This window comes from Poecilia mexicana, unplaced genomic scaffold, assembly GCF_051168715.1.
Source record: "Poecilia mexicana isolate PSO_F unplaced genomic scaffold, ASM5116871v1 scaffold_15, whole genome shotgun sequence".
Classification (NCBI taxonomy): domain Eukaryota; kingdom Metazoa; phylum Chordata; class Actinopteri; order Cyprinodontiformes; family Poeciliidae; genus Poecilia; species Poecilia mexicana.
Window position 1 is genome coordinate 23513941 of NW_028263384.1, and position 20091 is coordinate 23534031.

Consider the following 20091-nt stretch of genomic DNA (forward strand, 5'->3'; position numbering starts at 1 on the left):
AGTGGAAAAATCTAGTATATTGAAGAAGTCAGGGAAATCTTTATGATCACCTCTAGTTGGTGTGTGCAAAATAAAGTACAACCACAGCCTAACACTATTCTAAATAATTTTGTATTTATTGTTTTTTTTTTGTTGTTGTTAGTATTTTACAAGAGAGTAGGATGAAATGAAAGAAAATATTGCTTATTAACTGTGTACAATTGTTGTGATTCACGCTATCTCATAATCAGCCATTCCTCATAGGAATTGGTTGAAAAGCTGCTGCAGGTCTTTAACAGGAACACATTATCCCTGTCCTGGATTTCCTCCACTAGCTGCTTGGGTATTTAATGTTCCCTTTAAAGTTCTTTTGTTTATTTTTGCAATTCTAAACAGCCTCATCACACTTGTTTTCCATCAGAGCTTCTTCTCTATTACGCTCTCACTTCATTACTCTGGCCTGTCCAGTTTGTCCCAGTCCTAACCAGTCCTAAGCAGAAACGTAGGACACAAGGAGTCAATGTCCTTCAGCTTTACTTTGTTCAGCTGTTGGTTCTGATTTTATATGTGTGGTCCTTTACTAGGATTAGTATGAAATGATGATAATGAAGTTTTGAATATTTGTTTTATTCCTAAAGTGAAATGAATTAGAATCCACTACAGTACCTTCTCAGGAGCCTTATTGGATATACAATTATAATTCTTCCTCAAAAGTGTTAAATAACCAAAGGACCTCTCACTCCAAACATTGCTGTGTCATCGATTTGCTGGTGACCTCCCGAGGGGTCTGTGCTGATTTTTGGTTTGTGCAAATGAAACAAAGGTCTACAGTGTTTCATTATCCTCAAATATTTGTGTAATCCAATCCCTATCAGAACTTGGTGACACACTTACAGGAAAATGAGCCAATGAATAATCAGAAATATATGAACAGTGAATTAAAAAAGTACACAGGAGTGGATTTGATTACCTGATTATGCAAGCACAATAACAGTAACATGGTCTATATATGTGGTGTGTTAATGAAATGCCGTGTACTGAGACATTAACTTGGAGAAATGGCTTTTATTCAATCTGTTCCTATCTTACCCTACAGCGCTCTTTAACCTTTCCTTCCCTCTCTTGTTCTACATCTATTTACTTTTCATTGTTTTTTTTATTGCCATGTTTTATCCAAATCTGTGTCTCTTTCCAGGATGCCATTTTATTTATTTTCTTCTGTTAATGTTTGTGGTTTCTGTGTTTTGAGGATTTCATTAATTCATGATTTTAGAACGTGGGATAATTTATTTGCAAAAATCCCAATTTGTTCAAAGCTAGTGTGTGATATTTATTTTTATGAGGTCATATTAACCCCTAAAACTTAAATTGCACAGAAACATAGGAACTAAACAAACTGGTTACATCCATTGGTTGGATGAGCTACTTCAAAAACCCTCGTGCTTTTGGAGGTTCTCTCTGGGCACTCAAACTTTATAGAAACATGTACTTTTGTATTATCTTCACTGGTCACTCCAGATTGCCTCTGGATTTGTGTCTCTCTGTGTGTGGATGACTCTGAATACATAGTTGTGTGTGCGTGTTTGTGCTTCTCTGTGATGGACTGTTGACCTCTCCAAGGTGGATTTCCACTCTCGCTTGTTGACCGTTGGAGATAAGTACAAGCCCACTAGTTTGAGAGCTATTTGATTGTTGATTGGATGTCTGACAGGCGTGTCATACCTGTTAATCACTAAACAATAACACCATTTATGACCTAAAAGAGAACGCAGAGGGATTCAGAGGTTCATTCCTACTTCAACACTTTTGTAGTTTCACTTCTGAAGCAAAGATGTGGAAGGCAATTTTTCCTTTCCTGGCCGCTCTTTTTGTCGGGTTCTTTTGTGTTCCTGGGGGCATAAATAAGATAGAAGATGCAGAAAACGATGCGATGTTTCAGACAGCGTTGAAGTTTGCTGTCGTCCAACACAACAACGGCACCAATGACACTGTCCTCTACCAGGTTGTCAAGGTGGTTTCGGCTGAGGTTCAGGTCAGTATGCTGCAGATATTTCTTTGTTCAGTGTTGAATCAAGACCTACTATTAGAAATAAATGTAAACATTTGACACATTTGGCCAGACGTCACATATTAAAAGATTTCATTCGAACCCAAGTCTTTGTGAATAACTATCTCGTCTGTCTCTCCTGAAAGGTGGTAGAGGGGCTCAAACACATCATGACTGTGATTTTGGGAAGAACCAACTGTGAGAAGGAGGCACCAGCAGACAACTGTGGCATCCACAAAGAGCCAGGACTCGCTCGGGTAATTAGACCAGATCATGAAAACCTGATATTAAACTATGAGATTTAAAGATAGAAATCTCAAACATCAATTATAAGTTAACATTGTAAAATATGTCATCGTAGGCACTCCTTAAGAGCAGTAACAATTAACATTTGTCTGGATGAATGTACATGTTTTCTCTGTTTTATTTAAATTTTGCACGCTTTCTTTTTCAGCATCACCGGTGCAAATTTGAAGTGTGGAGTCGCCCATGGCTTAATGATACCCAGCTAATAACAAATGAATGTGACAGTGTTGAACGTACTACAGAGTGAAAATCCCTTTCCTCTGGAATATTTGCAAATGGTTACTACCTTTACACCCTCTCAAGGTCACTTCTGTCAATGCTGCCAAACAACTGTCAAACATTTGAACCTCAACAAAGTTCTGTATTGTGCAATGCAAAATCTAAATTGTTTTCAATAAAGTAACATTTGAACTTTGAATGGTTTTTTGTGGTATATATATATATATATATATATATATATATATATATATATATATATATATATATATATATATATATATATGTGTGTGTGTGTGTGTGTGTGTGTGCGTGTGTGTGCGTGTGTGTGTGTGTGTGTATATATATGATTTTGAATAAAGTTTCATTTGTGTAACTTCTTTTATTCTTTCAATGTTGTCAGTTCAGAAATTTTATGTTGTGAGATACAGATTTGCGTGTTTTTGATTTGACAACCCATGCTCGTTTTTAAGGTGGCACTCTGCTCAAACATAGCCAAAGTCGGGGTACGATACTGGTGGGCCAAATGGAGTCAGACTAGTCTGAGCAAACCCAAGTGCAAATAGGCCCTAAAAGGAGGCAAAACGGGGAGGAGGATGTGCAGGATTCATTTTACTTCACAAATTATGTTTTGACATTTTGGAAATAGAATTTTATTTAGGCAAATCAGAGTAAAGAGAGGAGAATTATCAGTTTTGTTCTACAACATAAAATACTGATGATCAATTAAAGTTAGCCACAAAATGTAAAACTGGCCAGCAATATGAAAACTATTGCAAGGCACTGCAACCAATTAGAGATTTCACATTCTTTCATGAACAAAACTTGTTCAGTGCTGCATTGGTAACTCTTTCATTATCCAGTTAAAGAGCATTCAGATAAGACTCCACAACCTAGCTGCAGCAGCTAAATAGACTTCATACAAACCACAAAAACACATTCTGGGAAGTTTAAAAGTTACTTTATTTGAAACAGTGTAGGTCTTTTGTTTCTTTCTTTCTTGAATACTTTCATGGTGATATTTTGGTTTTGAATTGCAGGATACAAATAGTTGTAGATGTTCTTGAAAATTTCAGTACAGCTAGAAAGTTGTGAAGTAGCTTTTACTGAAGTGACCTGAAGGTAGTGACACTGCAGACCTTCCAGGGGAAACCGTTTTTCACTCTGAAATACGTTCAATACTGCTGCTCTCCTCTTAGGTCAGCTGGTTGCCATTGGGCCACACTTCCAATTTGCACCATTTATCCAAACATGTTGTTTGGATAAATGAGTGTAAGCACACTCAGTCATTAGAGTGCTTACAATAACAAGTAGGCACTCCTTGCTATTGTATGCACTCAATAACAATGAAAAGCTAACTTTGTTGCTGTGAAAAGCTACATTGTTGGCTACAATGCTAGCTGTGGTTTGATGTAGTTGTGATTTCTCTTTAAATTACAAAGCTTTAATGTTTTCATGATTTTGCGAATTGACCTGAGCAAATCATTGCGCTTTGCAGACAGCATCATTATAGTCTAGAGCTGAATAGCTAATTTCCCTTTTATGTGAATAAGGGACAGATATGTTTATACTTCCTTCTGCTCGTTTTTGTTCATGATTTCCTTTAGTTGTTTCATGAACTATTCATGTTTGAGTAAATGAAATAAAACTAAAACTAAATGTAAAAAAAAAAATAATGAAAGCTTAAAACATTGTATATAATATAGACAAAACACTTTCAGAGAAGTTAGAAAGTTCCTTTATTTAAAAGTTGTGCTTTTTTTGTTTGTTAATGAATCCATTCATAGTGAAACTTTGATTTTGCATTGCAGAATACAGATCTTTATTGAGGTTAATGACAAATTCAGTAAAGTTTGAAATTCGCATTTACTGACATGACATTGATGGGGTGTAAAGGCATTAACCTTTGCAAATCTTCAAGAGGAAAAAGTTTTTTACTCTGAAGTACGCTCAACACTGTCACACTCTTCTTTGGTCAGCTGGGTATCATTGAGCCATGGGCGACTCCACACCTCAAATATGCACCGGCGAGGCTGAAAAAGAAAGCCCATAAAATATTTCAATATTTGGACAATCATTTAGACAAACATTAATTACTGGTGGTTCTAATTCAACATTACTCAATGTTAGCTTATGATAGTTGCAGTTTAAAGTGTTTGAGTTTTCTTGCTGTAAAGCCCAAAGTTTAATGTCGGGTTTTCATTATCTACTCTAATTACCCGAGCAAATCCTGGCAATTTTTGGACAGCACAGCCATCTGCTGGTGCCTCCTTCTCACAGTTGGTTCTTCGCAAAATCACAGTCATGGTGTATAAGGAGCCCTCTACCACCTTCAAGGAAAAGCAGTCATGACAAAGAAAATCCAGATTATTGTAACATAATAAAGATCTCTTTTCAGTAGTGAACAATCAAAAACTGATATACAGCAGTTCAACAAAGTTCTCAAACTAGGTCTTGATGTAACAGTGAAAACATAAATATTTACAATATTACCAACCTGATGCTCAGCCGAGTCCACCTTAAGGACCTGGTAGAGGACCGTGTCATTGGTCCTGTTGTTGTGTTGGACAACAGCAAACTGCAAAGCTCTCTGGAAGCCCTCATCGTTATCTGCATCCTCTATCTTCTTTTTGCCTCCGACTATCACCTGACACAACCCAAAGGCTAAAAGAGCGGCAACAAATGGAAAGATAACCTTCCACATATTTGTTCTGCAGGTGAAACTGCCTAAAACCTCAGAAGAAGAATTAAACCTTGGATGCTTGCTGCCTGCTCTTTTAAAGAAGTTGTCCGACCATTTACACATTAACAGAGGAATCATCCAATCAAAAATCAATTAGCTGTCTAGCTGGGCGGGTGGAGTTTATCTCCAGCAGTCAATGGTCCATCTCTGAGATAAGTAAACATACACACACACTCACAGGACTATCAGGCAGTCTGGACTTTGCAGTCGATTAACATACATGTTCGTATAACATAACTTAATGTCTCTGTTTTTGTTGCCTTTATGAATGTTCACCTCTCTCACCTTTCTAGTTGAGGATTGCAGAAAACACAGAAACATTGTTCTAGGACTACTTTCATTGTAAAGCTAAAAGTAAATAGGTACTACCTTCTTTTGTGGAGCCAGTTGTAAAATTTGTAGGATGAAAATAAATAAACCGAATTTGAAACACCAAGCCAGAGAGAAAAAAAAAAAAGGGGAACACAAAGTTAATGACAGTAATAATGGGAGCTGGTTCCACAAGAGAGGAGCCTGATAACTAAACGATTTGCCTCCCATTCTACTTTTAGTAACTCTAAGAAGTGAACTACTCATAACCCTGCACTGTGAGAGCAAAATGTCCTGTTAGGAACAGCTGTAACAATTAGATTTCTGATGTATGATGAAGCTTGATTGTGCAGGGTTTCATGAGAATGAGAATTTCAATTCTAAATATTTCTCCTTTTAAATCAGTTGGAAAAAGCTGAGTTTTGGAAGAAACAATATATTTTAACTGCATTTTTAGACATCCTGTCAACAAAGAAATGGAATTATCTAGTTATGAAGCAACAAATGCGTGAAATGTTTTTCTGGATCTGCAACAAGATATTTCTAAATTAGGCATTACTGCAGATTTGAAAGGAGGAATTCTAATTGAGGGAATTAAAGGATATTTCCAACAATTTTTACTTTATTAGTCAATCAGGATTTACTCTCCCAATGATTGACTGAGAAGCCTCTTTTTTAATGCTCTGTTGTTTTAATGATAAAACAACAGATAATGCCACTTTTTAAAACATGTAGCATTAATGAATTAGCCTTAATCTGAGTGTCTGTGAGGTTTTTGGGGTTTGTTTTTGTATCTTTTGGTTCATGAACTCATCTGTCTTCTCTCAATTTTGTATACAGAAAATTAGATATCACTCTGGCTTTTATTTCTTTTAGACATGCCTGTGATCTACATAATGTATTTGATTAATTGGAATTGATAAATGTAGCTAACCTGTTGCACGTTTTGCAAAATTTGACACCCGGGTACAAGTTCAACTTAAAAGACAAAGACCCTGAGCAACCAATAGATGCTACAGTGGAATGATTTAAGTCACACATATTCATTTGGCAGAGCAACCTAAATATAAGGAGGATAAATCAATAGATGACTACCGGTAAATATAGATGCATGCCCACTGTAGCTGCAGTGACTTAGAGCAGCTGAATCCATATGCATGCCACAATTAGCTGCTTTTTTGTGAAACCATTTGAGCAATGTGTGTTTTTACTTCAACTTTGCATTGTTGCAACAGTTCCCTTTGGTCTGTCACATAAAACACTGCTTTATATATGCTCACATGATCAGGTAAACAAATGATCGCTTGGATACTTTTTTATGCACTCTGTATGTAATTCTGATTGTTTATCAACCCCTTTCCTGTAACTGTTTTATCAAATTCTTAGGAGCTGGTGTACACAAATATCCAAATATCTGTGGAGAATGCAACACTTTAGACTTTTGTTTCATTTGCATGGATCTAAAGTCAACAGTGAACCCTCAAGAGGTCACCATAAATCAAATGAATCAGTGAATTTTGATGTTGCCTTTCATACTACAAAGTACTGACCAAAGAATTCAAAAATTTTTCTAAGGCGATCACACAAAATCCTATACTATAAGGCATGTTTCGGGACACAGAATACACAGAGCACATCTGCAGCAAAGTTTAAAATAAATATCAGACACACAAACATATTCAGGGGAGTTTAAACGTTGTTTTATTTAAAGCTTTAGTGAAGTGATTTTGAGAGGGTGTCAAGATAGTATCACTTTGTAGAGCTTCAAAAGAAAAATGTTTTTCATTGTGACTCAGGTTCAATATTGCCACATTCCTCTTTGGTCAGCCGGGTATCATTGAGCCATGGGCGACTCCACACATTGAATTTGCACTGGTAAGGCTGAAAGAGAAAACCCACAAAATATGTCAATAAAACTGAGAATACATGTTCATTTATTCAAACATTACTTATTAGTAGTTTATGTGTGAGATTCTTTTTCTTAAATACTAAAGTCAGCTTTGTATTATCTAGTGAATTTACCCGAGCGAATCCTGGCTGCTTGTGGATAGCACAGCCATCTACTGGTGCCTCCTTCTCACAGTTGGTTCTTCCCAAAATCACAGTGATTACATAATTGGTCCCAGCTACCACCTTTAAAAGAGGCAGCCACGACAAAGAAAATCCAGATTATTGTGACACAGTGAAAAAACTCTTATCAGAAGTGAAGCATCAAAGACAGACAAAAAAAACAGTGTTAACATATCTTTTTTTTTATATTTGTTATTCACAAAAACTTTATGTAGTTAATGAGTTCAAATTAAATTAAATCTTTTAATATGTGACATCTGGCCCCCTAACTGTGTCAAGTATCTACGTTTGATGCTAACAGTAGGTCTTGTACCGTGGCCGACAGGTGCAAATGCGCAGCAACAGAGAAAACATGCAAACAAAAAAAGAGACGCAAACAAAAAAGAGATGCAAACAAAAAGCAAATAAAATTCAGCAAACATGCATTTTATTTGCTTTTTGTTTGCATCATCTCTGCTTGTTTGTTGCATTTAATTTGTTTGCGTCTTTTTTTGTTTGCATGTTTTCTCTGTTGCTGCGCATTTGCACCTGTCGGCCACCGTAGTCTTGAGTGAATAGTGAACATTTAAATCTGTATAACATTACCGACCTGACGCTCAGCCGAGACCACCTTGAGGACCTGGTAGAGGACCGTGTCATTGGTCCCGTTGTTGTGTTGGACAACAGCAAACTGCAGAGCTCTCTGGAAGCCCTCATCGTTATCTGCATCTTCTATCTTGTGTAAGCCTCCAGCCATCATCTGACAAAAGCCAAAGGCTAAAAGAGCAGCAAAAAAAGGAACAATAACCTTCCACATCGTTGTTTCGTAGGTCAAACTGCCAAAAGGCTCAGAACAAGAAGCTTTGATGCTTTCTGCCTGCTCTCTGAAAGCAGAAGAGATGGAACTATTTATATTTTACCAGAGGACTCATCCGATCGATAATCAATCAGCTGTCGAGCACTGAGGCCAGAGCTTATCTCCAGAGGTCAAAAGTCTCTAAGGACTAACAGACAGTCTGGACTTTGTAATCAGCTAACATGTTTTTGAGATTTGAAAGTACGCAGAGAGAAGCCTCTGTCCTGCGTGTACCTGCTAACATTGTTGCTATTATATTTATATTGTCTCCATTTTAGTTCCCTTTATTCAAGTTACATTGGGCCTGGCAAAACTGTTACGGTTTCTTACCTTCCTGGAGGTGACCACAAATGGGAATGAATTCATTTTCTTCATGGAACGTTTAACTTTACTTTATTAGTCACTTACTCTGTTACGACTGGTTCACTGAGCATCTTGTCTTTTTTTTCTTAATGCTCTGGTCCAAAAATGACCACTTCACTCTTTTCTGAATGTAAAAACAGAAAATTAAATTTTATCCAGGGTTTTATTTCTTCAAGGCATGCCTGTAGGCTTGAATACAGTATTCATCAGAACTAAAGGGTTTCACAAGACTTGCGACCGGGTCCAGGTTTAAACTTATAGCAGGACAAATACCCTGATTTGATCAGGCAACCGTAGCTACATGGACTCACTTAAATCAAAGCATTTTCATTGATAGAGAGCCCCAAACACAAGGACATGAATTAATAGGAAATTTAGTAGAAGCACGCCACCTACTGACTTAGAGATGTAATTGCAGTCAAAGGTCGTTCTACAAAGAATGACTATGGGGCCTGAAATCATGCCACAATTATTATCATTAACATATTGAGCACCATGCAGTTTTACTTCAAATTATGATTAAATCAGTGTTGCCCAAGAGACATCTGTTCACTCAGAAAGTGCAAACTCTGTGCGGAAAGATCGCAGACCAGGATTTGAATGCAGAACCTTCTTGCTGCAAGGCAACAGTGCTCCAACAAGCATCCACACTTCAAAAAATTAAATAGGACACCTAGCTGGACCAATTACCACAACTTGCTTCATGCTGATGAATAATCAGCCAAAAATATGTTCTATATCTTGCTCACCTCACATAGGGAGACAAAAAAAGATTATTAATCACAAGGACAGATTCTGATAAGTCAAATTTACTTTATTGTTTTTTTTAATTTGTAGGTTTTACCAAGTAATTAAACAATTGATCAACTTTATTTTGCATTACAGCATTCGTAGTTGTGAAAACAGTGGACTTCATCACACAGAGGATGGTAAGATGTTTACACTGTTAAAAGTAGCGTATATTTCAAGGTGAGTTGAGTTAAGGGTTCAAGCACTGCTTTTCCGTGACCTGAATGTCATTGAGCCACGGGCAGCTCCACACTATGAATGTGCACTGGTAAATCTGAAAAAGAAAGACCAGAAAACAATTACAATAGCATACCATTATATAATAATTTATGCAGACAAACCTGAGATGCTTTTGGTTCCAAAGAACCAAGCTGTGTTATTTTTTTTAACACAATCAAATGATAATCATGTCACAGTTTTACAGTACTTCATTGTATTTGTTATGTCTGAGAGGAAAATGGGAATATAATTAACATTTTCATCCCTAAAGTTTACAACATCTTTTTAATAATGTAATATAATTACCTGAGCCTTAGCTGGGTCCACGTAGACAGTACATTCTGTGTTTGCTTCGCCTTTCTTGCAGTTGGTCCGTCCCAGTTTCACAGTAATCTTGTAGTTAGCTCCTGCGACCACCTATTATGGAGAAGAGGAACCATAGTGATCCAGTTTATTAAAAACATATATATGGTTGCAGTCATACAGTACACATACATAATGTACTTGAAAAGCTAAATACTAAAGTTAGCAAGAAATTTCCATTTCTTAAATCCTATTTCCATTTAATTCTAGCATAAAGTTAACCATTGTGCACTTTTTATTGTCAGAAAATTATTTACATGGAGTGTGAATACAGGAGGTCACCAAAATGCTTAAACCTAAAGTTACATTTATTTATTATACATAAAATATTCAATAAGTTAAAATACGCTCTTTAGTCAGATTAGAACTAAACCGTGCACGCACACCTAGGGAGAATTTAGAGAGGCCAATTTCATGTTTTTGGTTTCCCGGTGAGGGCCTACGAATGCAGGGTCAATGCAGGGGGACCCCGGGCTGGGGGTTGAACCCAGGACCTTCTTGCTCCAGGGTAACTGCTACCACCTGCGTCGCTGTGCAGCCCCACAAGTAACCATGTCAACAGAATGTTACAGTTTACGGCACTCACCTGAAACTGTGCGGAGACGATTTCAACCACCTTGTGGAGGAACATATCTGCTTCGTTGCCTCTGTTGTGTTGGGCGACGGCGTAATTCAGCGCATTTTGGAAATCCTCACCCTGGATGTCGGCGTTTTGCCATCCCCCTGGTATGCCACACTGCCCAACGGCGAAAATAGTCGCAAAAATTGGAACAACAATCTTCCACATCTTCCTTCTGTAAGTTTAAACTGCTTACTCGGAGGGAGAAAAGTCCAACTTGGACGCTGTTTGATTGTGTATAGCGGTCTGCTCTTTATAAAGCAAAAGTGACACTACCGCTCACAGATTAGTAGAGGAGTGACGCACCACGCTGTCAATAAACAATCTCCGTAGGACCAACCCGCCTTGTGTTTTCTTCTTTCCTGCCAGGAGAAGTCTAACCGCATTTGGATAAACGGATAATCTCCCAAGGTTTGTTTTGGCTTTTTCTGACGTTAGAAGCGTGAACCCCATCTTCATCAGGAGGTGGAAAAACGCAATAAACAAGGTTTTTCAAAGCAAGGTCTAAACTTTTAAAGCTGTTGCACTGGAAATCAAACTTTCTCGACCTTTATCCCATTAGCATAAAGCAGCCTGTGCGAGTGCTCACGTTTTGAGCTACACAATGCAGAGACTGCAACTTTTGAAGTAAGCGCTCTAAGATCACAAATTGACAAAGTGTAAGTGTGCTTACTTTTACCTGCATTTCAACCATTTTTCTCTCAAACTTTGCAGGGACACGTTTTTTGGGCTGGATGTTGCACAACAGCAGCTTCTTATTGGGTGTGCTGTGGCAGCAGCTGCGGCAGGTGGAATCCTGACCTATGCAATGCAGAGAAGAAGCAAAGTGAGAACTATCCCTGTTGGTGAGGGATGGTGGGGAGCAGGAGAAAAACCACTCTTAGAGGATCAAAAAATATACCCCTTTACAGTGGAAACGTCAGATGAAGAGATTGAGGTAGTTTGACTCACACCAACTTTTAGAAAACGTGTAATACTTTCCTTCCTCACAATTTTACACTACTATCCATCACAAAATCCTAATAAAATGTGGCGATAAAATGAGAGGATGGGAGAAAGTTCATGGGGTGAGAACACTTTTGCAAGGCATTGTTTTGTGTAAAGGGCTTGGTTATGATTTTGTTTACCAGGATCTCCATGAACGCATTGACAAAACCCGGTTCACTGACCCTTTGGAGGACAGTGGCTTCCAGTATGGCTTCAATTCCACTTATCTTAAGAAGGTGGTTTCTTATTGGAGGAATACGTTTGACTGGAAAAAGCAAGTGGCCATGCTGAACAAGTATCCACACTTCAAAACCAAAATAGAAGGTACACACCGCTACATAATGAACAGCAGCTGGCTTAACTTTTTATTTGGTAAAATCTGTTTTATGTCTTTTGCTGCGGTGCAGGACTGGACGTGCACTTCATCCATGTGCGCCCACTACAGAATGGGGACCAGAGGGCTCTGCCGCTCATGCTTGTTCACGGCTGGCCTGGCTCCTTCTATGAGTTCTACAAGATTCTTCCACTTCTCACGCAGAACCAAAACGGAATTGCGTTTGAGGTTGTGATCCCCTCCATACCTGGCTACGGCTTCTCAGAAGCCCCTCATAAGAAAGGTAGATCATTTTAGGAAAAGCGCGTTTATTTGTGTTCCATCAGTCATGCACAGGCCAATTCACTTACTTTAGAAAAAGCAAAAAGAAAGCTACCACAAATACAATCTATACAAATGAACTGCGAATTGCAATTTGGAATAAATAAATAGTGATAACATGCTATAGGGGAACTGCTTTAATATTACCAGTAGTTTTTGCACATTTCAGATTTTAAGGGCGTTTGTTCTGGTGCGGAGGAGCATAGAAACTAAATTTAGGATCTCTTTAACTCTGGTCCCTTGAGTTTGCTGGTTTCTGGTGAGATGAGGGCTTTCGGCATTCCTGACAAGCAACTCTGAGACTAATTCAGGATTTTATACCCATATCAGGAGTAAGGAGATGTATTGTACTGGTGTTTGTCTGGTATCTGGTACCAGCGTTTTTCGACGAGCTGCAAAGCCAATTAGAATAATCTAGTCTAATAAAAATAAAGCATGCCCCAGTTTTTCGGTGCCCTATTTTATCCAGACTCCCAAACTACATTTGGCTAGTAGTGCCAATAGGGTGAGGATCTCCATCATCCAGGGGGAGCTGACAGTAGAGTCATTGTTCCTTCTAATCAAAATGAGTCAGTTTAGTTGGCTTAGTTGGAAGTATTTACTGTCTGCAATATGTTAGGTGTAACAACTAAACTAAACTAAAATCCTTTATAAAAACCTGTGGGCCAACATTAAAGTTGTGGGTTTCAGGTTATGAGTAGTTTCTGTCAGCTATATAATTCATGCTGTCTCGGCCTTCCCAAGTTTCAATTAATTGTAGAAAATGAAGATTGCGCTTAAGAGTAAAATTACTGGGTAAGAAGTATTTTTTCTTTCCTTTATTTACTGGGTTGACTTTGTCTTTTTACATGAAATGGCACTGAAGTGTAACATTAAATTGTGTTTATGTAATCTAGATATTCTTTCTCTTCTGGTAGTCATGACCTGAATCGAAGGGCATTCCTGTAAACTGGGCCTCAGCCGTTTCTCAGGTCAGATAAAACTGACATCCTGGACTCAGAACACACCAGTTGAAGATATGAATGATTGACGTATCCGAGTCCCTCTCTGAGAGCACAGGATGAGGACAGCTGTAAGGCCTTAGTGGATGTTTGTATGTCATATGTAGTGGTGGAAACTGAGGTGCTGGGGTTTTCGGTTTAGTTGTTGGATTTCTGGGTATTCGAGAGGGTGGGAATGGTGGATACTTGCAGGTAGTCAGTGATGTTTGGGGAAGCTAACCTCTTTGTCTCTTTGTGTTGGTGTTGTACTCAACTTTATCTTTAGTATGACTTTGTTTCCTGTTTTTGGATTCTGCCTTTGTTTTGGAGTTGTAGCTAACCTTATCTTCCTTTATATGGTTTATTTCCTGTCTTTGGATTCTTCTTATGTACTTGACAGGAGTTTTTCTCTTTAGTTTTTAATAAATTAAAGAAGGAAACTTGTTTGAGCAACTGTTGCAGGTTTTGTTCCAGTATTGCCTTATATTTAGTTCCATCCATCTGCCCTTTAACTTCAATAAGCTTGCCTGTTTTCTCTCCTCACAGCATAATGGTTTTCTTCTCACAGCGTTTTGAAACAAACAAACAAAAAACAAACAGTTTTTAGGTCTGACATGACAAAATGTGACGAACCTTAAAAGGTTGAATAATTTTGTGTTGTACTTGTTAAAGGTTTTAACAGTTTGGCTGCTGCTCGGATTTTCCTCACACTCATGGAGCGCCTGGGCTTCTCCCAGTTCTACCTACAAGGAGGAGACTGGGGCTCGCTCATCACCACCAACATGGCTCAGATGAGGCCTGAGTAAGTGTGTGGTGGAAAATTACTACAAGTTAACATCTGCTGATCATGTTATAGGAAATGCTTGTGAACTCTCACCAGAAGAACTATTTGGGTTACATGTACAAGGTTGGAAGTTGTTTTCTACAGCTGCACCAGAACCAGACTGTCTCGCCCCTTGTTTTGACTTCCTTAACCTTGTCATAAAACTCATGTGTTGTCTCTGCCTGGCAGAGCTTTTCACCCAGACCTGCTTCATTATTGATTGTCCTACAAGCTCTCTGTGTTGTGCACAATATATGAATAAACCCGATTGAGTGATTTCACCTGACGGTGCTTCGTAAAATAGTTTTTTTTTTTTCCGCAACAAAGTGAAAAACAGTTTATCGGAAAAAGCACATCATCATTTTAGTGGAATTTCCAAAGCAGACATTGTATCATTATTAGGCTGTGAAATGAAGCTTGTCCTCTACACACAGATTTTTCCCAGGACGTTGGGGACAATAGGCATGATTGTTTTGAGGTGAACTAACTTGTATTTCTTTTTTCTGTTCCAGCTGTGTCAAAGGGCTCCACCTAAACATGTGCATGTCAAATAGGGGTTTCAAAGTGTTACTCTCCATAATCATCGGGCCTTACCTTCCCTTTCTGGTCGGCTTGAGCCAGGAAGACGTTCGCAGGTTGTTCCCTTTCTTTCAGAAGAATGTGTGGGAGATGCTGCAGGAATCTGGCTACCTTCACATTCAGGCAACTAAACCTGACACAGCCGGTGAGAACGTGCAAAAAAAAAAAATCTAGCTTAATACTGTAAAGACAGGTTAAAGCTACTGGAGAGTGCAGCCTGCTGTAGTTTTTCCCCATTACTTCTTATTACAATCGTATGCTTGTGCAGGACGTGGACTGAATGACTCGCCTGTGGCCTTGGCGGCCTACATTCTGGAAAAGTTCTCCACCTGGACTCACATGAAGAACAGAGATCTGGAGGACGGTGGGCTGGAGAGGTAAAACAGCGAAATGTGTTTTATTTTGAATGCCACTCATTCCTTGACTCCATTTTCCTTCGAGTTTCCTAAAAAAAGTTACTGACGTTCCCAACCACTTCAATAAAATTATGGACCTCTGATAACTAAACGTGTAATGAGCTGGGTTTTTACTAAAGCTAATTTTTCCACAAATTAGCTTTTATTGACAGTGTGGCAAAGGGTAATTGGTTCTATTTTGGCATTTAAACCGACTTCAATAAGAACAGTTTCAAAATCGAATACAGTCATATGTATTATTTGCTGATTTTATTAAAATTTCTGTGCATTGCAATGTCTGGCAACAATATTCATACCCCATAAACGTTTGCCATGTTAGAACCATAAATTATAATAAAAATCTATTATAATAGTTTTTATAATAGACCAACACAAATCTATAATAAGCATTATCAAGCAGGCTGATTATACATGTTTTCTTAAACCATTTAAAAATGGCTAGTCAAAACCCAGAGCTAAAGGCATCTGAGAATCTGTGGTAAACTTTCTGTGCAGATGCTTTCAATCCAATCTGCCTGAACTTGAGTCATTTTCAAACAAAATGTGACAAAAGTGTCATTATAGAAGTGGTTTTACAGCATATTTAATAGGATGGAACTGATTGCAAGTGTATTCCACACTTCAGATTTTTAATCCCCTGCATCATCTCAGTGTCTAGCTAATCAGAGTTTGTGGCTTTTGAACAGAAAATTCAGCCTGGATGATCTTTTGACGAACGTCATGATCTACTGGACCACAGGTTCAATCATCTCCTCCATGCGGTTCTACAAAGAGAACTTTAGCAGCAACCCCAATAACAGGATTGACGCTAGGTAGGAGTGTAAGATGATTTTTTTTTTTTTTTTTGCCATTATCCAAATGTCACCAGAATTATCTCTAATAAGTGTGTAATAATCACATGTTTTAGGACGGGGATATTTGTGCCCACTGGACTGGCTGCTTTCCCCCAGGAGCTCATGCATTGCCCCAAATCCTGGGCACAGATCCGGTACCAGAACATCGTCTCCTACACCTTCATGCCCCGAGGCGGACACTTCCCCGCCTTGGAGGAGCCCCGGCTGCTGGCCAACGACGTCATCCAGTTTGCCAAAACAGTAGAAAATCTCTGAAAGTCTTCTGACTAAAACAGTTGTATGGATTTTATTACAATCAACATATTAAGTTCCACAAATACAGAAAACTGATTTTTTTTTTCTTCTTCCATGCAACATTTTGTTTTTTGTTATAAGTAAAATTAATGGTCCAGTACATGTAAACATGCTTGCACATTCATATTTCCCTCAGAATGTAAAGAAAGCAATAAACCTTTCAAGTTATGTTCAGTAAAAGTATATTGCACTAATGAGTCGAGTGTGTGCTTTATAAATATAGACAATAATTCAGGTGCTCTCAAAACTGCAATAATGTCTCTTGATGAAATATTAACTAAATTAAAGACTTTACTTTAAAAAGATCCCTTTACACTTTTGAGCAAGTCAAAATATTTAAATTCACATGTTTTAAAACAGAAAACTTTAAAATATGTAAAATTCTAAATTTGGCGAATGACCTGGGTCAGTTGGTGAAGCCCTTAATGGCCGTGGGTGCCTGAAACCACACATAATCCTGCCAGTCTTCCCCCTCTGCTCCATGCCCCTCCGTAGACAGAGTAATGATTTTATTTTTCACTCGAGTCGGGACTTTAAACTGTAGTTTAGGTCGGAACCAACCGACGCCACATTCCCTGTGAGCCAGCGCCAGGACCGTGGTGGGCATCAGGCGAACAGGATTGTTGTCGGACAACAGGTCGGCAACGAAGAGAGTGCGGAAGATCTGCCTCAAGCAGGAGGAGGCTCTGAGAGACTGATCCCCGGCAGCCAGGGCCAGGGCCTCCATGTTGACCTCATACATTTCTTTAGGTAGAATGAGTGAGCCGCCCATCAACAGTAAAACTCTGGGTACTCTGCTCAAAGAAAACAGCATCTCCAGCTGCTGCAGAAGCTCCTCCAGCTCCTGAAGAGTCTGGTGACATTTGCGCAGATCCAGATCCGCAGAATGCAATGGCCTTCGAGTCACTGCGCCTCTTTCCTGAAAAGCAAAATGTTTCCAAGCAGTGAGTTACTTTAAAATCAACACTTTGAAAGGAAAATGGCTCCAAGACGGCTTCCTTCAAACCTGCTTTGAAGTTTGCAGTTTTTTCTGGGAGTAAACCAGCTGGTCGTACGTCATGGGCAGCTGCTGTCTCTGATAGAGGATGCACTTGAGGATCTCGCTGACGAAACGGTAGCAGCCGTCGTGGGTCACGGCGCCGGGGAAGACCACGTCCACGCAGCCTTCTTCCTGAGCTTTTCTCACCACCTCAGCGTCTTGTTCCTCAGTGTTGGTGTCCTTTCTGTCATCTGGACCAGAAGTCTCTTCTGTTTCTGTTTGGTCTGAACAGAACCACAATCAGCATTTTTTGCAACTTCCCATTTTAAGTGTCTCTGCCTCGAAATATTAATGAGTTTCTGTCAGTTCTTGTTAGCCTATATCACAACACAAAGGTCCCTTAGTGGTCACCACTCCTCAAAATGGGAAAGACAATGGAGAATGACATTCCAATAGTCCTACTGTATGTGTTGATCACTTAAGCTCATAAAATGGCTCCAGAGAAACCTCAACCTGCCCATAATATCTTCAGCCTTAAATATACCAGTAAGGTTGGGTATCTAGGACAATAAAGGGAATTTAACAGGCTATTTATATAACTGGCCTGAAGAATTTGCAAGTGAATTAAATATCAAAATGCCAGCCTGTGATATTGCAAAGAAATTATACTGCAATTCAACATATTGCGCAGCTTCACCATAAAAATACTGTATAATAAGCAGTGTAGAAACCAGAGAAGTAGGGGATGTTTAAGAAAACATAGTTTAGAATTGTTTGATCAACAAATTGATATAAATTAATTTCTGTTTCCTTACAGAAACAAATAGGCCTGCAGTGCTTAGCAGTGTTTAGTTATTTACTTTTCTAAATACTGAATTACCCTGTATTTAGCTGGCAACTGAAGAAAATTCTAAAATTAACAGAATGCAGGATAGACAGAGTTTAAAGGCATACCTTGAATAATATCTGAAGGCTCAGAAGAGTTTTCCTTTTCTTCTGTATTAGGCACACCTTTAACATCAGTGCCATTATTTGATTCTAAATTTATTTTGATCGAGTCTGTTCGGCGTTCTTCGTCTATTTCCGAATTTGAATCGTCGGACACACTCTGTAAGCTAAGTAGTGTACATGTCATACTGGGCTCCTCGGCGGTCTTGCTGTTCCTCTCTGAGGAAAAGGAGAGTCTCCGCTTTATTCTGCCGTCTCCGCTGTGGACAGTGGACGAACCTTCTGTCTCATCTGAGTTCGTTATTGGTTGTAAAGTGTCACACTGGTCTGCCATTATTTTTGAACGTCCGCGCCTGGTTTGTTCTTGCCGCTGGGAATCATGGGAAATCCACCGAATGTTGCGTTCACGTTAAGCGGAAACATTGGGAAAATAGCATTCCTCGCAATAATGCAATTTTTGAGATATTTAAAAAGAAATTCACATATTTTGTGGAATTGACAGTCTTAGGTATGCTAATAGTGTTCAATAAATCTACCTCATGTTTTTATTAATTTAATTTACTCATTAATTTAATTTAACTGAATAATTAATCTAATATATTCTGAAACATTTTGAAATTAGGTAATTTTACAGAAAAAAAAAATACAGATGTTCAAATTCTAGTGTTTTATAGACTAAAATAAAAATGTTCTGAAAAAGAAAATAGTACCAAAATAAATTCAGGCAGGAGAAACCCTTTTCTAAGTCTAACGTCAAACGTTTGAACATAAAACTTGCTAATAGTGGGCTACCTTTTTTAGAACAGTACAAAGTACTTCCGAGTGAAAATATATTTTTTACTGTACATCCACTTGACCTCGAAATGGCACAAGAACCTCAGCAGGTTAAAATAACGTTAAAACAACAAAGCTTGTGTAAAAGCAGGAAGTCTCACTTCAACATAAACTTTCGGCGCGTCTCTGGTGCATTTTTGGGTAAACGCCTGTTTTTTTCAATCAGTAAAGTTACTGACTTTGTCGGACAACATGTCGGCAAGTACCGAAGTAAGCGTTGCGATACTTCATAAAAGTAAGGTGTAGTAAAACTCCTAAAAATGTGTATACTTTTTCTCTAGGAAAGGAAATTATGCCGTGGACATAAAAAATAGGACGTGCTTTGCCGCCCCCTCTAGTGGCTAATTTCTAGATCACATGGGGGAATAAAGAAAGCCCAGGTGTGAATAATTAGGAAAGACAAACGTTTTACCAAAGAAGAAAGGAAGACGAGGGATTTGTTTGGTTGATAATGTCTTCGGTGAGAGTAGCGGTCCGAGTCCGTCCTTTGAATAAAAGGTGGGTCCAATGGAATTTCTTCTTTTATTTTTATCTTAACTTTTTAAAATTGAACGACACATGACTCATTTATTTTCGACAGAGAAAAGCGGTTATCTTCGAAGGTGATAATTCACATGAGGGGGAACACAACATCTATTCATAAGGTACGTTATTAAAAAAAATGAGCGAGGCTTAGAATGGGTTTAATTAAGTTATTACCTAAAGTGGACTATTCACTTTACATTCCAGCCTTCAGCTGTTCGAGGGGAGAAACTGAAGGACAGAGGGAAAATGTTTTCATACGACTACTGCTTTGACTCAGTCGATGCAGACAGTCCCACATTTTCATCGCAGGAGAAGGTGAATTTTATTATTAAAGTTATTATTTTGCGTTGTACAGAAGT

General features: G+C 38.5%; 7 protein-coding genes across 7 annotated transcripts in view; 3 read left to right on the plus strand and 4 right to left on the minus strand.

Annotated features, from left to right (window-relative positions):
• Positions 1 to 1747: 1747 nt before the first annotated feature.
• Positions 1748 to 2750, plus strand: LOC106930048 (cystatin-like). The gene is made up of 3 exons (XM_015007362.2): positions 1748 to 2011; positions 2173 to 2283; positions 2481 to 2750. Exons 1-3 carry the CDS (start codon positions 1811 to 1813, stop codon positions 2577 to 2579), a joined length of 411 nt encoding a protein of 136 aa, XP_014862848.2. The 5' UTR covers positions 1748 to 1810; the 3' UTR covers positions 2580 to 2750.
• A 1513-nt stretch (positions 2751 to 4263) lies between these two features.
• On the minus strand, positions 4264 to 5296 carry LOC106930047 (cystatin-like). Its single transcript, XM_015007361.2, has 3 exons — positions 5046 to 5296; positions 4768 to 4878; positions 4264 to 4581 (listed from the first exon to the last, which is right to left on the minus strand). Exons 1-3 carry the CDS (start codon positions 5250 to 5252, stop codon positions 4483 to 4485), a joined length of 417 nt encoding a protein of 138 aa, XP_014862847.1. The 5' UTR covers positions 5253 to 5296; the 3' UTR covers positions 4264 to 4482.
• Positions 5297 to 7278: 1982 nt separating this feature from the next.
• Positions 7279 to 8535, minus strand: LOC106930046 (cystatin-like). The gene is made up of 3 exons (XM_015007360.2): positions 8260 to 8535; positions 7623 to 7733; positions 7279 to 7481 (listed from the first exon to the last, which is right to left on the minus strand). The coding sequence occupies exons 1-3, from the start codon at positions 8464 to 8466 to the stop codon at positions 7383 to 7385; spliced, it is 417 nt and encodes a 138-aa protein (XP_014862846.1). The 5' UTR covers positions 8467 to 8535; the 3' UTR covers positions 7279 to 7382.
• Positions 8536 to 9661: 1126 nt separating this feature from the next.
• Positions 9662 to 11122, minus strand: LOC106930049 (cystatin-like). The gene is made up of 3 exons (XM_015007364.2): positions 10826 to 11122; positions 10183 to 10293; positions 9662 to 9931 (listed from the first exon to the last, which is right to left on the minus strand). The coding sequence occupies exons 1-3, from the start codon at positions 11024 to 11026 to the stop codon at positions 9848 to 9850; spliced, it is 396 nt and encodes a 131-aa protein (XP_014862850.1). The 5' UTR covers positions 11027 to 11122; the 3' UTR covers positions 9662 to 9847.
• A 17-nt stretch (positions 11123 to 11139) lies between these two features.
• ephx5 (epoxide hydrolase 5) lies at positions 11140 to 16640 on the plus strand. The gene is made up of 10 exons (XM_015007355.2): positions 11140 to 11269; positions 11421 to 11485; positions 11573 to 11795; positions 11989 to 12169; positions 12253 to 12462; positions 14153 to 14282; positions 14816 to 15027; positions 15151 to 15259; positions 15985 to 16110; positions 16206 to 16640. The coding sequence occupies exons 2-10, from the start codon at positions 11463 to 11465 to the stop codon at positions 16405 to 16407; spliced, it is 1416 nt and encodes a 471-aa protein (XP_014862841.2). The 5' UTR covers positions 11140 to 11269; positions 11421 to 11462; the 3' UTR covers positions 16408 to 16640.
• On the minus strand, positions 16413 to 18767 carry mad2l1bp (MAD2L1 binding protein). The gene is made up of 3 exons (XM_015007359.2): positions 18380 to 18767; positions 17453 to 17709; positions 16413 to 17365 (listed from the first exon to the last, which is right to left on the minus strand). The coding sequence occupies exons 1-3, from the start codon at positions 18705 to 18707 to the stop codon at positions 16853 to 16855; spliced, it is 1098 nt and encodes a 365-aa protein (XP_014862845.2). The 5' UTR covers positions 18708 to 18767; the 3' UTR covers positions 16413 to 16852.
• Positions 18768 to 19565: 798 nt separating this feature from the next.
• Positions 19566 to 20091, plus strand: part of kif16bb (kinesin family member 16Bb) — a 29042-nt gene continuing 28516 nt past the window's right edge. Inside the window, exons 1-3 of the mRNA XM_015007367.2 lie at positions 19566 to 19705; positions 19788 to 19851; positions 19937 to 20047. Coding sequence (XP_014862853.2) covers positions 19659 to 19705; positions 19788 to 19851; positions 19937 to 20047 — 222 coding nt within the window. The 5' untranslated portion in view covers positions 19566 to 19658. The remainder of the gene's footprint in view (positions 19706 to 19787; positions 19852 to 19936; positions 20048 to 20091) is intronic.

What these genes read in the sequence shown, in the direction of transcription:
- mad2l1bp (XM_015007359.2), bottom strand. Translation starts at nt 18,707, where the DNA reads ATGGCAGACCAGTGTGACACTTTACAACCAATAACGAACTCAGATGAG. An exon ending in GCCTTCAGATATTATTCAAG is followed by an intron (nt 17,710 to 18,379) that starts GTATGCCTTTAA and finishes GGTTCTGTTCAG; the next exon opens with ACCAAACAGAAACAGAAGAG. An exon ending in AACTGCAAACTTCAAAGCAG is followed by an intron (nt 17,366 to 17,452) that starts GTTTGAAGGAAG and finishes TTTGCTTTTCAG; the next exon opens with GAAAGAGGCGCAGTGACTCG.
- LOC106930046 (XM_015007360.2), bottom strand. Translation starts at nt 8,466, where the DNA reads ATGTGGAAGGTTATTGTTCCTTTTTTTGCTGCTCTTTTAGCCTTTGGC. An exon ending in TGGTCTCGGCTGAGCGTCAG is followed by an intron (nt 7,734 to 8,259) that starts GTCGGTAATGTT and finishes CCTCTTTTAAAG; the next exon opens with GTGGTAGCTGGGACCAATTA. An exon ending in AGCAGCCAGGATTCGCTCGG is followed by an intron (nt 7,482 to 7,622) that starts GTAAATTCACTA and finishes TTTCTCTTTCAG; the next exon opens with CCTTACCAGTGCAAATTCAA.
- ephx5 (XM_015007355.2), top strand. Translation starts at nt 11,463, where the DNA reads ATGCAGAGACTGCAACTTTTGAA. An exon ending in CAGAGACTGCAACTTTTGAA is followed by an intron (nt 11,486 to 11,572) that starts GTAAGCGCTCTA and finishes CAAACTTTGCAG; the next exon opens with GGACACGTTTTTTGGGCTGG. An exon ending in AACTAAACCTGACACAGCCG is followed by an intron (nt 15,028 to 15,150) that starts GTGAGAACGTGC and finishes ATGCTTGTGCAG; the next exon opens with GACGTGGACTGAATGACTCG.
- LOC106930049 (XM_015007364.2), bottom strand. Translation starts at nt 11,026, where the DNA reads ATGTGGAAGATTGTTGTTCCAATTTTTGCGACTATTTTCGCCGTTGGG. An exon ending in TCGTCTCCGCACAGTTTCAG is followed by an intron (nt 10,294 to 10,825) that starts GTGAGTGCCGTA and finishes TCTCCATAATAG; the next exon opens with GTGGTCGCAGGAGCTAACTA. An exon ending in TGGACCCAGCTAAGGCTCAG is followed by an intron (nt 9,932 to 10,182) that starts GTAATTATATTA and finishes TTTCTTTTTCAG; the next exon opens with ATTTACCAGTGCACATTCAT.
- LOC106930048 (XM_015007362.2), top strand. Translation starts at nt 1,811, where the DNA reads ATGTGGAAGGCAATTTTTCCTTTCCTGGCCGCTCTTTTTGTCGGGTTC. An exon ending in TGGTTTCGGCTGAGGTTCAG is followed by an intron (nt 2,012 to 2,172) that starts GTCAGTATGCTG and finishes CTCTCCTGAAAG; the next exon opens with GTGGTAGAGGGGCTCAAACA. An exon ending in AAGAGCCAGGACTCGCTCGG is followed by an intron (nt 2,284 to 2,480) that starts GTAATTAGACCA and finishes TTTCTTTTTCAG; the next exon opens with CATCACCGGTGCAAATTTGA.
- LOC106930047 (XM_015007361.2), bottom strand. Translation starts at nt 5,252, where the DNA reads ATGTGGAAGGTTATCTTTCCATTTGTTGCCGCTCTTTTAGCCTTTGGG. An exon ending in TGGACTCGGCTGAGCATCAG is followed by an intron (nt 4,879 to 5,045) that starts GTTGGTAATATT and finishes TTTTCCTTGAAG; the next exon opens with GTGGTAGAGGGCTCCTTATA. An exon ending in AATTGCCAGGATTTGCTCGG is followed by an intron (nt 4,582 to 4,767) that starts GTAATTAGAGTA and finishes TTTCTTTTTCAG; the next exon opens with CCTCGCCGGTGCATATTTGA.